This window comes from Ambystoma mexicanum, chromosome 6q (genome assembly GCF_040938575.1).
Source record: "Ambystoma mexicanum isolate Mex_15411 chromosome 6q, UKY_AmexF1_1, whole genome shotgun sequence".
Lineage (NCBI taxonomy): Eukaryota > Metazoa > Chordata > Amphibia > Caudata > Ambystomatidae > Ambystoma > Ambystoma mexicanum.
Window position 1 is genome coordinate 1,301,601,685 of NC_090937.1, and position 16,035 is coordinate 1,301,617,719.

General features: G+C 44.9%; 1 protein-coding gene across 2 annotated transcripts in view; it reads right to left on the bottom strand.

The window, feature by feature from the left end:
• Positions 1-16,035, bottom strand: part of NCAPG (non-SMC condensin I complex subunit G) — an 859,779-nt gene that overhangs the window by 751,711 nt on the left and 92,033 nt on the right. For both annotated transcript variants that reach the window (XM_069631905.1, XM_069631906.1), the window contains exon 5: positions 4,416-4,561. In XM_069631905.1, coding sequence (XP_069488006.1) covers positions 4,416-4,561 — 146 coding nt within the window. The remainder of the gene's footprint in view (positions 1-4,415; positions 4,562-16,035) is intronic.

Below are 16,035 nucleotides of genomic sequence, written 5' to 3' on the forward strand. Positions count from 1 at the left end.
GGGTAAAGCCAAGCAGGAATTTCCTATGCTCAAGCATTCATCGAAGTCCCTATGGGGTTCAACTTAAGGGTTGACTCAGGACGAGTATTTGATCTAATTAACTCATGTAAGCCCTCTCGGGCAGCCGGGCCACCAACAATAGCATAAGGGCAGATCCTTTTAAGTGGACAAATGCTATAGTTCTGTTCAACGGCATAATTGAGATTAACATTTTTCACCCCTCCTGGCAGACTGCTTTTGTCGTACCCATATTTAAGAGGGGTACAAGATCCGATCAAAAGAATTATAGACCCATTTCGCTTTTGGATTCGGATAGTAAGATGTTTGCATCACTCCTGCTTATCCATCTAGAGGAATGGTCTACTTCAGTGAACTGGCTCTCGAAAATTTCAGACCGGCTTTCGGAAAGCCCATTCTATCAACATTAATGGGCTGGTGGTAAGGGCTATCCAGGAATGGTCTTGGTGGTTAAAATGGCACCCACTTATGTTGCATTGATGGATTCATCAGGTGCCGTCGATCGAAGGTGCCTTTGGCGGAAACTAGATTGGTGGGACATACCAAGGGGTTTGTTAAAACTCATTATTGGCCTCCACGGGAACTCAGGAGTATGGGTCCATTTGAACACAAAGGCACTAGGTCTGCTCATATTTGCACCCCTTCTGGTCCGAGACAGGGATGCTCTTTGGCACTCTTGCTCTTTAATTTAAATGCATCAGATGTGGACTATCTGAGCTCTGCTACTTTCGTCTCTCCTGAGTTGGGTAACGTTAAAAGTCTGTGGTTACCATATGCAGATTATTTTTTATTGTTTGCTAACTCACGAGTGGGCATAAAGAGGTTATTGGTTTCTTTCTCCAAGTTTGCCGAAGACAATGGTCTATACATTAATTGGCTAAAAACGCAAATTCCGGTCTTCAGTCATAGTAGGAAAAGTATCCATCTGGTGTGGCCCTCAAAGAACATGGTTCTCCGTCCTTCACCCAGTATGATCTATTACGGCTTTTTTACTTCCGCAGCTTCAGCCTCTGATAACCACTGACTAATTCTTGCCCAGAAAGCGGCTCTTCTCTCTAACCAATTGTTTATAATGAACAAAAAAATGTGTCCGTTATTCGATCAAGCCAGTGTTTAAATTATACGAAGGGAAATGTACACCTAAGATTATATACAGACTGGAACCATCCTTTAAAAAAGTTGTTCCCAAATGGCTAGATATTATTGAAGCGAAAACATGAGGTTACTAGGAGTTTCTAATTGTGTTCCTCTCGCTGCCATTAGATTGGAATTAGGGCTCGTTTCCATCAAGGCTCGGGTTCAATGAACTCTTTGCTGCTGTATTTGAAATTACTTTTTACTGTCCCTGATTCTTTGTTAGAGGAAGTGAGTAATTCTATGGGACGGACATATTGGAAGGGAGAGTACATTTTCTGTCAGATTTGCAGGTGTACTGTGAATCACTCTTGGATAACCAGAAACCTTTGTGGTCCACCCAGAAAAGGAAAAAAATATTTGTATGATTTAGACTGGGTTCAGACTGTTGATAAGTTTCAGAGCCACTCCTCTATGAGCCCCCTTGGGCATGAACACAAAAAAAAAGGAGAAATCACTCTGTACTTGATTTTCTTCCCTTCAATCTATCAATCAGAGAGCAATTCTTATGCGATTACACTGGAATCTGCTCCCCACTCTTGAGTTTCTGCACAGGTGGGGGGCATGTCAAACTCTGACGCTTGCAGTTGCCGTTTCTGCAAGAATGGGGACCTAAAAGAAACCATGAAGCGAATGAGTTATTTAGGAAAATTGTTCCTAGGAGTAAATTGGGTAGATAATGAATTACTCTGGCGCAGATGCTTATACTCCGAAAACTCATCTGATGGGTTGGCGGTAGCACGTTTTTTAAAATTGGATGATTACTTTTATATTTGTTTGGGTTTAAGCATCGTTTATGTTGAGCGTTTAAATCGGATGCTTTATCTATTCTTTCTTTTTTTATCCTTGGAATGATCTTTTTTTGTGTTTCAAGTTGTAAAGGTTTTTATAAACATATAATATAAAAAATTAAAAAAAAAATTGTACAGTTTTCCGTAAAAATTACTTGGTCCGTATTCAAAAGAATGATTCAATTGCTTATACCTCTGCCAGCAAGTCCCATGGCTCCCATCTCCTTTGGGCCGACTCAACATTGTTGGCGTTTCCAGATCGTGGCGTGTGGCTACGGCCAAGTTCTTTCCTTGGGAAGGCTTCTCCTGCTGATCGGACCCTCATTCAGTTCCTGCATCTGCTTTGTAGTTCCTTGCAGATGGAACCAATACAGCGCAACAGAGGACCGCTTCTCCAACAGCCTCGTAACTGCCGTCTGCCTTCCAGCGGTCCCTCCGAGGCATCCGCCACACTCTCACTAGTTACCCGTCCCTCCGCCAACGTGTACTCCCAGGTGGTTCCCCATGAGCGTTTGGCTCGACCAGCACGGCTCATCTCCCTAGGTCTGCTACTGCTATTAGTTCCGCTTCCTGGTTCACCTACTCTGCAACTCTCTTCTCCTCTCTTAAATTGTAAGTGTTCATTAGAGTTAAATATCCAGTGCAGTAGATTGATAGTTTGACAACTAGTCCACACGTTTGACGTGATGTTTCCTTCATTCCACATAGACTCCTTCCTCCTCTTGCTCGTCTCAGTACTTGAGGCTTCATGGGAGTTGGAATCCATAGAAGTTTTGAACCTTTTAAAGCCACGTTGCTGTACATCGGTTTAAATCAATAACCTGAAAGAGAGACGGTGTTATGTGCGTGTTAAGTGTGAATGGTATTTTGCCCAGATTGACAGATTGTCATCAATACTTTAGAGGTCACAGGTTCAGAAGAGGGGACCGGGGTGGGAGGGGAGAAGGATTATTGTGTCCCTTCCACATGATCCTCCCTCATAATACCACCCACAGGGTCAGGATCAGGTAGCGGCTGCCTTCCCCCTGACCATATGGGAGGAGATCACATGTTAGGTGTTACAGCTAGTCAATCACTGAAAGAGGCTGGGGACAAAGGGGCTCGGGACAAAAGGTGGAACTGTCACTCATCCATATCCACACCACCACCAAGTGAGGGGGATACTCCAAGAACCTATACTGGCCTAAACCAGGACCACCATTACAGAAGCTGCGATAATGGCCTCACAAAGGGCCCACATGGGGAGAACTGCCATTTTAAGGCCACCTTGTTGGCATCTAGACAAAAGAAAGCGATGAAACACAAAATGGTCAAAAAAAAAATCAGGATTTTAAAAACCCTTGGTACTCCCCAATGCCTACGTAAAGGTTCATTGGACTACCAATGCAGTAAAATGGCTTCCCACTTAGTGAAGGCTAAAGTAAAGCTGCAATCAACCTACTTCCGAAAACCTATGTACGGTGATGGAATCACTGTGGGGCAAAAACAGGGAGCCCAGGAGGTAAACCAAATTACTGATGCCTTAGGAGGTGACCCAATACCATATACCATAATGACAGGGGGGCTTCGGGAGAAGTCTGCCTGGCCACCAAAAAGAGATTAAGGAACCAAAAATGCCAGGGGGGGAAAAAAGCAAACATTTGAAGTACCCCAAAAGGTGGTCCTAGAATCACCAAAATAGACATTCCAACTTAAATAGGTTAATCCACTACAGCGTCTCAACCTGCCTAGCTTGCACTGTCTTTATATTCCGTTTTGCTGCAAGCAGTAGATACTATCCAAAACATCATTCCCCTTCTGTTTTCCACATCTTCTGGATCAGTTTACCATAGGTCTTAATCATATGTGGTATTTTCTAAACCACGTAGCAAGCTGCCCGTCACACCGTGCATCAATCCAAATGGTAAGAACCAAGTAGAATCTTCCTTGCTGGTCCTGTGGGAAAATTCCATGTTTTACGAAATTATCCCAATTGTTACCTTCTTTATCCACGTGCTTCATCAAAAGAGTTACCAAAGTGAAATCCTTCAGTTAAACCCTTGGTATGCGAATGGTAAGCTGACAAATGTTAGTCATTGTTGTCTTTAGGCATGTTTAGCTTTGACAATTGTTACTTTGGTTATACCGAACAGAATGGAAAGCCAGTGTGAAAATCCAGCAAAAGCGGTATTGCAAAGAAAAAGTGTATGTTTATGTCTTGGGGGGAAAAACAGACATGGGAGTGGAGATTGAAGCCATCAACACTATATTAAATCGGATTATACATTTTACAACAAGGACTGTACACTGCGTAGACAGAATCTACAAGATGCGCCATGATCATGCCAAAAGTTTCTTAACACTGACTATTTGGGGTAGTAAGCATTGGAAAATGAAAAGCAGCGTGTTTACAACTGCAGCAGAACATCTTCTGTATCAATTTATTTATTTGATCAAGTCAGTGGTGAACTTATGTCTTGAGATTTTATTTACCTGATATGCTAGCTTTCGAACAACTTCCTTTACATCCATTGTGCGACTTACAATTTTCGATAACGTCTTAGCCGAGGGAGCAATACAGGATAACACAGCACGTCTCACCTCTGGATTGGAATCCTTCTCAAGCAAAAGCATGTATTCTGGAAATAGAAATACAGTAACCTTTCATAGTGCACAACCTTTATAATATTGAGACAGTGATGTTACAAGTGACAGCCGTAAACAAACAAATGTCTTATGCAAAAAGGGCAGAATGATCCTAACATGTCCTAGGATTATAATAAAAGGAAGTTAGTACAACACAAATATTACAGAATAAAATGTTTGTTGAAAATACTTGCAAGCCTTTTGAGAAAAATCTCATCCTTGGAGACATTCAACAGTGTTGGATTGGCCCAACCGTATGGAGGTTGGCATTCCGTCAATTTGCCCTCAAAGAAAGCACTTGCATGTGGATTGGTGAGCGTTCAATCTTCCAGATGCTTCCGGTGCATACGTTCACATCAGGTATGTTTCCTGGATTCCCCACACAGGAATCTTTCTGCACTGTCTCCAATTAGTTATCTATTGTTTTTACCCCTCCATGGGGTCTCTGGTTCCTCAACCTGTCTTGGGGTCTGGTTTTTTCACCCCCCCCCCCCTCAAGACCTTCCTCTTCGCCTCTGACTTTTCCACCCTTCTCCCCAGCTGATGTGTTTTCTCTCCAGACACCATTCAACTGGCCACCCTCTGTCCTTCGGGCACAGGTACCTGCTCACCCTGCCACCTTCCTGCACTGCCTCCTGTCCACCCCCTGTACTCTGGTCTGTATCTATATCCATACAGTCCCCCACCTACTTCTCTTCTGCACTTATTAGATACACCATATCTGCCTAACCTAACACTTGCCACTTGCTGGCTGCACTACCACCGTTATTTATTTATTCATTCTGTTCTCCCCTTTCCTCTTTCCCTCCCATGCACTTTACCCCTTTTCCCCTTCCATGCACTTGCGCCATCTCAATGTCACTGGGCCTAGTAAGATTGTTTTTTGTTCTCCCCTGTTCCCCTCCCTTTGCCTGGTCGCGCTCTGAAACACTGGTGTACGAGCGTGATATAAATAAAATCTCATTTCATTTCCCCATCACTAGGAGAGCCCCTAAGAACAAGAGACCTACTTTACTCCCACATCCTCATTGTCATCACCAAGACAGAACTGTCGTAATAAGGAGGATGGTTTTACGCAGGGAACTGCGTAATATAGTGGGAATGCAACTCATGCCTAGTACACATGCATTACACCAGAGAAAAGCTGAACAGCTTTACCGGAAATGGTTGATACAGCATTGGTATGTTCTGGAGTGCTCACGTTGGCGCAGTTCAGTGAATGTAGCTCTAGCCAAGGATCACTAGCAGCAATTCCTCGCGAGCACCTGGTCCAGATGGTATCTGCAGTGATGTAGTCCAGAAAGATGCCGACAGTTGGGCCACTGCGCTGGACTGTCAATTCCGGCGGATAGGTAAATCCCAACTTATTCCTCCCTCGTGGAGAGACAGCATTATCGTCCCTATTTGGAAGAGGGATGACCGTTCCCAACCTGGGAACTATTGCCCGGTTACAATGCCTGATGCTTCTTACAAAATATTCCCCCGCATGTTCCTTATTGAACTATGGACATGGGCTGCTGAGGCAAGCTAATTCCATTCAACAAGACTGGTTTCGAATGTGGCTTAAGCATGAAGACTAACTGCCTCGCACTGCAGACTGTCATCCAGCAGGCTTCGCCAATAGGTCAGCGCCACGTATACACAGCGTTTATAGATTACAGTGCAATTTTTGACACTGTCAATCGCAATAAGCTTTGGTGGAAACTATGTGCTTGGAACATTGCTGCTGGCCTCCTGTCTATGATCATTCTCTTACACTCTAAAACCAGGGTCAAGGTCAGTCTGGCCCAATCTGGCACCACATATTTTTGAATTCCAACGGTTTGTGGCCTGAAACAGGGTTGCATTCTTGCTCCCCTTTTTATTTATTTTATATCTTGCAGATATGGGTAGCGCCTTGATAAATTCTACATTGATTCCCCCAAAACTGGGTGATCTTCCCCTCCAAAGGCTGGGATACGCGGGTGATGATATACTTCTTGATCTTACTCCCGTGGGTCTACAGGCGTCTCTTGGTTCTTTGAAAAGATTCTCTGACTCTGTGGATCTCGTGGTTAATAAACAAAAAAATAAACATGAAATTCCACCCTGCAGACCACCGAAAGATCACGGTGCCTTGGCACTTGGAGGGGGTTAGACTTGGTGGTTAAGGAATATAAATACCTGGGAATCCATTGTTTGGCATTTCTCACCTTGCTCGTGTCAAGCTTAGGTGTTCGCAGGATATTGGATCCCAAGGAAAATTGGGCCGCACTGGAGGAGGTTACTCAGCCAGGATTCTTTCTGGCTAAGATTAGTCCTATTCTGATGTATGGGGCTGAAGGTTGGAACCATGACAATGAGTTGGTAGTGGGGAAACTTGAATCCCTTCTTCTTAAAAGGTTGTTCGATCTACCCACTTGCGGACCGGAAAATAATATTTTCTCGAGTTCAGTACTTTGTCTTGCATGGAGAGACAACAGTTGTCCTTTTTGAACATCTTCTGGTGCATCACCAATGCCGAGGATGGCACCTTGAATTTTATTATTTTGAATGCTGCTTTAAATAAGTCTACCTATCTGCAGGGTAGTCCGTGAGCTGGACCTACTTCGGTTTAAGGTTGCCATGCGAGACACTGTTTATGCTTGCTTTCGCAAGCAGTATATTTTGCGCATCTAGCAAAGAAGACGAACAGTAGTTAATTTACTGAATACATCTTTACTTGGGATTGTTCCCAAAAATACATTGAACAATTGGTTGGCAACACACTGGTATGGGACCATCTAAAGTTGAACTAACTCCATCAAAACTCTGGAAGTGATGGGTGCGTGGGTTAACATACCCAGGTCTTTGCACTGGTGTCGGCTATGCGGCTCTGGATCACTCGAGTCTTAAGCACTTGCTGACTCTCTGCAAGACACTGGAGGTTCGCCAGTCCACGGCTCTACTTGCGGCTGGATTGAGAAGCATTGAATGAAGCATTATGGGAGCTAATTGTGGGCGGAAATCACGAACCTTGTATTATATTCTTTACCATCTTTTGGAAAAAGGTTGCTTGTATGTTGGAAAACCTCTCTCCTATGGCTGGACACCAATAGTGAATTTCTGATTGTAAATGATAGCCTGTGATGATGTTTTTTTATTGCTCGCTGTTTGTTGTTTTTAGTTTGTGTTAAACAGCTATTGCTTATACTGCTATGTAATACAGGTCAATAAAAAAAAAATGTATATTTCCACAGTGCATCAGTGTCATCAAAAATACCCTGCAACAGTTCACAATGCACTTGCATCAGCAATGTTAATTTGTCAGGATGATTCCACAAAAATTAACCGTGAGCTTTTGTGGTCTTGCCACTTCAACACTTTGAACCTCAGTACTTCAATAACTTTCACCTAGTCCATTTACCTGCCAGGCCTTTACTACAAGGTCTCTTGCCCTGGTGTACTCGCCTGCCAGGACTAACAAAACTACCAACACTACTACAAGTACATTTGTGGCACAGTTCTACTTCACACAACTCAGTCTTTTGACGTTCCACCACATCAGTTTTGACAACTACTGCTGGGAAAACATGAGACACATTGGTGCAGTTTGTTCCACGCTTTTGTTTCCACATGCAATCCAGGTTATGCTCCTCTCCTCCTGAACACCAACTGTGAGAAGGGCAACCTTCCTGCCACTCTTGTTTGTTTTCCCACTCTTGCATCAACTAAGTGTTGACAATGGATTTGTCTCGCACCTACTCTTTTTTGGCTTAGGCAATGCTTGTTTAGGTCAGTTTCCTTCTCTCTCTCACAATAGGGTCTATAAACAACTTGTTTCTCAATTGCCCCCTATTGACTTTGGAAATCTTGGTTCTCTTTATCTGGATTTGTTGCACCCTTTTGGCTTTGGCAATAGTTGTTTATATTTGTATCTGGCAATATTGCCCCCTCCCGTTGTTGACAATTGATCTGACCTTTAAAACCACAATAACACTCTGCTGGCCTGCTTGCCCAGTTCTAATATTGCACCTTCCCCACTGTGTATCCGCTTGGAATGCAAAATAATTATCTTTCTGCTTCACATGAGTACAACATACATAATACTTAGGTTTCTGCCACTTTGCTCTTTTGTCAGTTCGATATTTTTTAAAAAACCAGGCGGGCCAGCAGGTGGCTACGGAGCACTCCGGGGTCACAAAACACAAGCGAACTCACCGGGTTTGACGCACGCATCACTCACCTCGCTGCTTTCGGGTTGTCGGCTTCTTCTGCTCCGTGACGCACAGAAAACTGCATAGCTCGGTTTTTCTTGGCCTGCGCTGATCAGAAAAGAAGCGTTCCGTGCTCCATAGCTCTCTAGTGCTCGCCTGCCACAAGAGCCAGCCTGATGGGGCGGGGGTGGGAGCCGTCTCAACTTACACGCTTCCGACTGCTTCCCCAAATAACGCTACCCAGTGTGCAGCCCAAGCAACCAAGGTCTCTGAAGGAAGAACTGGCATCCGTACAGCAAACTACAGCGGCTACGGCATCTCTACTCTCCTTCAGCTGCTACTGTAACCACTCCACATATCACAGCTACTCTAGCCTGCACCTGAGGGGGCCTTTTATGCCTCCCAGTCTCCTTCAGGTGTGAATCATTAACCCTATTAAACTGCAATCTAGGACCACTGCATCCCTCTTCTTTGCCTCTGTACTTAAGGCATTGTGGGACTTAGTCCACAATGTTCAACTTCTTCCTTTTAAGCGGATAATTGTTACCAAATGTGTTTTTATCCTTCATCACCTTTTAAAAAAGGAGCATCATAAAGGCTTTACTGAATGGTTTTGCTCTCTAGGGAAATTCGGACTTTCAGAATCTAATATGTTAAGTTTTAAAGATTCATCTTTAACATTCCCCTGTTGAACATGGGAGCTTTCACCTGTACAACTGTGCAACTTTTGGAGGAAGATTCCCACTCCAACACAGGACTGGCTAGAACAGTTTGTACCACCATCAGGATAATTAGCTTTGGGACAGAAAAGCTCCTTCCGACAGCAAACCATTACATATTCTGGCATTACTAACTCTTCATCCTCCAAGGAAGAAAAATACAGCTCTCTCCCAATGGAGTCCTCCCATTCTCTTGGGGACCTTCTCCCAGGCGATCCTCCAGGCTAATTCCACCCCCAGGTACGGGTTCAGGTAGCGACTGCCTTCCTCTGGCCACCTGGGAAGAGACTTTAGGCAGGATCTTTGCGAGGACTCCGTAGGATTGATCACACCTTGTACTGCTCCCTTGAACTGACCTGGAACCTTGGTCAGGTTACTTCCCGCTACCGTCACTGTATTTGTAGCTGCAGAGACTTCTGCTTCTTGTGGCGTCTCTCCGGGTGTCTTCCCTGTTGGTCCGTTCTTGCAGCACTGACGAAGGGGAATGGAGTCACATGAATGTTGCCCTGGGTTGTAATTACCAATGCTCAGGAAGCGTACCAGAAGTGCCGTTAACTATTGCACAGAGCGGGCATTCTGAATAAGTCTGCCAAATGAAATAATGTGATGTGCTGTGGCCCGCACATGAAAAATGTTGCACTGATTGATGGAACAAATTCGGGAGGCAGGGAGGCACATGCAGCTAGGGACTGTAGTGTTAAGGCATCATTACCTTTCAAAGATGGCACGCTCGTTACCCTGACACACTGACGTAGCGTGTCATGCGGCAACGAAAAAAGCTATCTTTTTTCAGAAAACACTAAAGCAACAAGTGTCACCGCCCATGACTGCCTGCTGCTGTAAAGAAACTCTACATTTGTATCAACAGAGAAGCCCCTGCAAGGACGACTTCTTCCCTGGAGTTCTTGGGACCAATCAACTCCAAAGTAAGCCACCTGGACATCCTTCTCAGAGCTGGTTGAATTGCCACAGAGTTGCTGCTGGAAACCGCATAGCCAGGGAGTGGAACACCAGATTGCGTGCCTTATTTTTCTGTTGGCCAAGAGCTCCAAGAAGATCCTCTGGACTCCCAGGAAGCAGGACTGACCGAGCCTGAGCCCCCTCAGAAAGCGGGACCCCAGAAGCAAGGAAAGTCCATCTCAACAACCAGAAACCGTGGTGTTGATATTTGCGGTAGTCGAGAGGAACTGAAACACTGAAGTGCCACTTGTTTGACAGATTGCCGGTTGCGAGCGGTGATCGGGCTCACGAATCATTCTTATGGGTGATTTTAACCTAGGCCTCAATGACCCTAATGATACCAACGCTACCCTACTCAACGACACCATCATTCATCTAGGCTTCACACAACATATATCCAAACCCACACATGCAAAAGGGAGCTCCCTGGACTGGCTGTCTGACACCAATTGCAACCTTTCGCTGACGAACATCACTCCCTGCACCTGGACAGACAACCATCTTATCTCCTTCTCCATACCCAAAGACATGCCCAAATGTGCACCTACCGGCGTGACACCACAAACCTGCGTCCAGAAACAGACGCATTATCACCATAGAGAATCTTAGGCCCCTACTTAACCCAATCACTAATGGCAACCTTCCTATCTCGATTTTTAATCCAGTTGCCCTCATTAAACTTTATAACGACACGCTGGTACAGGCCCTGAATCAACTAGCCCTGCTTAAATTAAGAAAGCCCAAACCTGCTGCTCACATAAATAAATGGTTTTCTGCAGAACTAAAAGATCTCCCCTATATTAAAATAACAGCGGAATCCAATGGGCGAAAAGCCCCTTCGCTCGCCTCCAAAGAACAGTTTGCTACAGTAGCAGCTACATACAAAACTGCATCATGAACGCAAAAAAAGAGATCTTTAATTTGAGAATACATCACGCCAAATCCGACACAAAAGAACTATTCTCCATCCTAAGAGAATTAGAATCACCTGTGCCTCCCTCAGACGACTGTATCAAAGACAAAGCTTGGTGCAATAATATTCAACAAGCTCTCTCAAATAAAATAGCCCTCTTACAAGCTAAAATTGACTCTAAAAAAGCTAGCCCCGCTCCCAAAGACCACCCGAACACCAGAAAGAGTGCCATTAGTCCCGATTGCCCGCAATTTCACTTCACCCGAGTCACTGAAGATGAAGTCATCAACATAATTGCCAGCCTCAAACCGTCAAATTGCCAAGGGGACATATGTCATGCCTCAGTCATCAAAGACGGAGCCAAAGATTTAGCACCCTTCACCACCTTGATCAACTCCTCACTCAAAAATTCATCTGTACACAACCTCAAAGAGGCGTGGGTCTCACCCCTGCTCAAAAAAACCCAACCTAGACCCTAACATACCTACTAGTTACAGGCCCTTTACTACTGTCCCCTTTGTCCTTAAAATACTAGACAGAGTGCCATACCTCCAAATACAAAAACATTTGGAAGACAATTTACTAGGCCTGCGACAATCTGGCTTTAGACCCAGGCAAGGGACTGAAGCAGCCCTCTTGGATCTAAAAATCCAAATGGATGAAGCCAAAGACAAGGACAAACTGGCCATCTTGCTCCGGTTGGATTTATCCGCAGCCTTTGACCTAGTTGACCATCAAATTCCGTCCCAACACCTCGCCTGCTGCATTCTCATCGAATGCCACCAATTGGATTCGGTCCTTCCTTTCCGATAAGTCGACTAGGGTCTTTGCACCAGCAGATGCAGCTGATCCTGTCCCAATTCAATGTGGAGTACCCCAAGGTTCATGTGTCTCACCCACACTTTACAACATCTTCACCAAGCTCCTCTTTGACCGACTTGACGAACTGGATGTCACATATACCAATTATGCGGACGACACCCAGGTCCTCATTACACTCACTGGGAAGTATGAGAAACATGTAAAACTGAACGAAATCTACCTTGAAATTCAAGCATGGATGGCCACCCAAAGCCTCTGCTTGAATGATGACAAGACGGAACTACTTATAATAGGTTCTCAGGCTCGTCTTAACAAATTGGACCCCAGATACTAATCATTCACTATTGACGGCAATATCAAAGGAAGTCAAAACGCTAGGCGTGTATCTTGACTCGACACTATCTCTCAAAAAACAAATAAACGCCATGATCTCATCCACGGCCTACACCAACAAATTAATGCCAGTAAGCCATTCCTCTCAACCGCCAGCTGCCTTACACTATCCAGAGCATTGATACTGTCCAGACTTGACTACTGTAACACTCTCTTCCTAGGCTCCACTAATCACAATCTGAACAGACTGCAGGTTCTTCAGAAAAATGCCCTCAGATGTGCCCTCAGCCTTCCTCGCAAGGCCCACATCTCCTCCATTAGCAAGGAATTCTGCTGGCTCCCCATTCGAGACAGAATCAAACTCTGATTGCTTATCATTACACATAAATGCCTATCACTAACTGCACCACACTACTTATCGGACAAGTTCTCCAGACATAGCTTGTCCACTAGAACACCTTACATGTACCAACTGAACATCCCCAAGTTTAACCTGAAAACAGCAGGGGGTTGCAGCTTCCCTGTGCTTGCAGCAAAATGCTGGAATGCACTCCCCTTGATAATCAGGGCTGAAGCATCATTCTGGACCTTCAGAGCTAAAGTAAAAACATGGATCTCCTCGAAGTATAAATATAAGCCCTACTCACCTACATTCAATGTATTTTGTATTGTGTACATTTATTCTGCATTTTTGTCACAAAGCATTATGTAACCCGGTTCTCCTGCCTCCTCATACTTATCGCGTATGTGCAACATATATGTAACCATGCTGTTCATCATATCTACGCGCCCAGTTACCTTTGGGATTGGCTGCGCTCTATAAATAAACAAACTAAACTAAAGCTTCCCATTGCAGAGCAGGAGTGCCTAGAAGTCCTCCCTCTTGTCACCACGACTAAGGCCCAGGAACAGTGAGATCTGCAGAGGTCATCTGCTGCACTTTTTCTTCAATACAAAAGGTACTGTAAAGTCCGAGAACTTACCTCTCATTGTAGAGTTGCTTGCATCTTCTACTCACAAGTCTAAATCAGCGTGTGGCCCAACATTTGATTCTTCTTTTCTTCAAAGACTTCTAAAACATTGTGCAAAGACTTTTCTACTTACCTACCAGAAGTTCTTCATCCTAGGTAAGACTTTTGCCCACTGAGTTTGGCTTAGCATGTTATACTGAATGACTCTGCTTAGGGGATCCAAAAGTAATTGCCTGCTTATGAATATTCGAGGTCTCTTGTTCTAATAACCTTTTCCTTTTACCAACTTCTAAAAGTATTCTAAATACAAACAGTAAGATATTAATGTCCCCAGCACCCTAGCTACTGAAGTCACCTATGGGTGTAGGTTGTGTCTGTGGGCCATCCCAAAAGGGTCTTTACGGATTTAGAAGAGTATACAGTATTGGTGTATTTGAGTGTTAATTTTTATATTGCTCTCCCTTCTGAAGGCTTATTCCAACTGACTGATAAATTAATAATTGTTTATTCAAGAAACCATGTGGGTAAGAGTGTATTTGAATACTTGGCAATGAATCTCTAACTCCCCTACAGCTCACATTGAGCCCTCTTGAGATCAGTCTGGCTGCTCAACACGCTACCAAAACTGTGTAGTACAAGCTTATACCAAAGGATGGGTTTCCTATACCTGTAGTCAGGGTTGTGTGTAGTGCACCCAAAGGGTACTGCATACAACTTTGCCCAACATAGAAACTACCCCAATATGGACAAGACCCTCCATTCCCGCACAACATGACCAAAGAAGTGCAACCGCTCTATTAAACACTAGTGTACAGGCCTGGGTACAGGGGCCAAAGTGCAGGTTTTCATCAACACAGTAAAACAACTATATATCCCAAATCTACAGCTCCCTCTAGCGATGACAACAGGCAAAGCTACTGCATCGGACAAACATACATCTGACCTTTTATTATATTGTTAGATGAGCGAGCTACAAAAAGTCGCAAATACATCACACAGGGAGGTTATTGTTGATGTGCTCAAGGCTAGGTCTGCGATAGTAGTCTGTGGCGAGTTTGTACAGTTATGTTATTGGATATTTGTATAGCGTCTACTGCCATTGTTATGCCTTCGGAGCGCTGTGGGGGCGAAAAGGCCCTTCAGAAGACTGCAGTCTGTGCATGCATGGATCGCTATGTGAGGATCTTTCTTGAATAACAACCCTGGTACTTTAGTGAGGTTATGTCCTGAAGTGTGGGCTCCAGCAGACGGTCTGCAGAAGCTCCACTTGACTCCATGAAGTTGCATAGATTTCACTGCTGCACCAAAGCAGTTGCACTGGTACTAGCTCTGCCCCTTATCCACATCGGAGGGTCAGTGCTGTGCTGGCCGCTGCCTTCCATGGTAGGCACTCCAACAGCCCCTGCGTAACTTGGCTCTCATGGCATTGGTGCCGTCCGCCACTTCATAGCACTCCACCGTGGTGCTCTTTGGGCCTGGGACCACCGTCCCCGTAGCTCCCAGTTGTTGCACTCCTGCCCTGGTGGCTCTCTGGCTTGCAGAGGAGTGCGATGTAACCCTGCCGCCAACGTTGCCAGTTAAGAGGTGGTTAGGGGGTGGGGGGCCTGCCTGCACACACTACTTTAGATATGCACACAGATAAACACATTTACTGTAATCACTAAAGTAGAGAAGATGATGTTGGCACATAAAAGTACACCTTCCTTTAGAAGTCATCCCAGAAAACCATGTAGCTAGCTTTCAGAAGTTCAATCCCCACCTGTGAGAGTCGAGTGTTCAGTTGTCCCAAAACATTGTTAGTCGCACATAGGTAGCACTAGGAGAGACCACTCTGGGAGTTTCTCTCAACCTCTCTACCACCTCCCCGTCACACACTCATCTCGCAATCACACCACGTTGACCCACGTTTTTGATACCTAAGCACTGTCCGTGCAATCCTTGCAACCACCAACCCCGTTCAGCCACCTTTCCAACCCTCACACACAAACACTCCTTGCTCCCCCTAAACTCCAAATAACAGACATTGCGCTACCCAGGCGTTTTCTATACAACATACCTCACACTACTTCTCTTCCAGACCCAAAACCTCGCCCCACACACACACACCACCTCCCCCCAAGCAATCCTTCTTAAGTTTCTTCCGGTCAGATTTATTGATAGAAGGATAGTAGATAGTGAAGTATTTGTAGAGGATAGGAGCGATAAGTAGCAACTTGGTTGGTTGCAGTGTAGGGGGGTGCACACTTACTAATGCACTCAGGGGAAGGAGTGGGGTGGGTGTCACAAGGGAGGTGTGAGACAAAGGGTAGCGCACCAGCTAATGAAGATACCAGGCAGCCACAAGGCAAGCTAGCTCCTATCACAGCAGGACAAGGTGAAAACACAATGCAGCAACTGGGCACAGCTAAATTAGACTTCAGTAGGACAAGGTGAAAACGCAATGCAGCAAATGGGCACATCCAGATTGGTGGGAGCTCAGGTGAGATGGAGTGAGAGGTGGGACAGGTGTGAAGGAAGAGGATCGATAAGTTAGTTGAGGGGAACTGACCTTCAGAAAAATGTTAAATGCGCCAT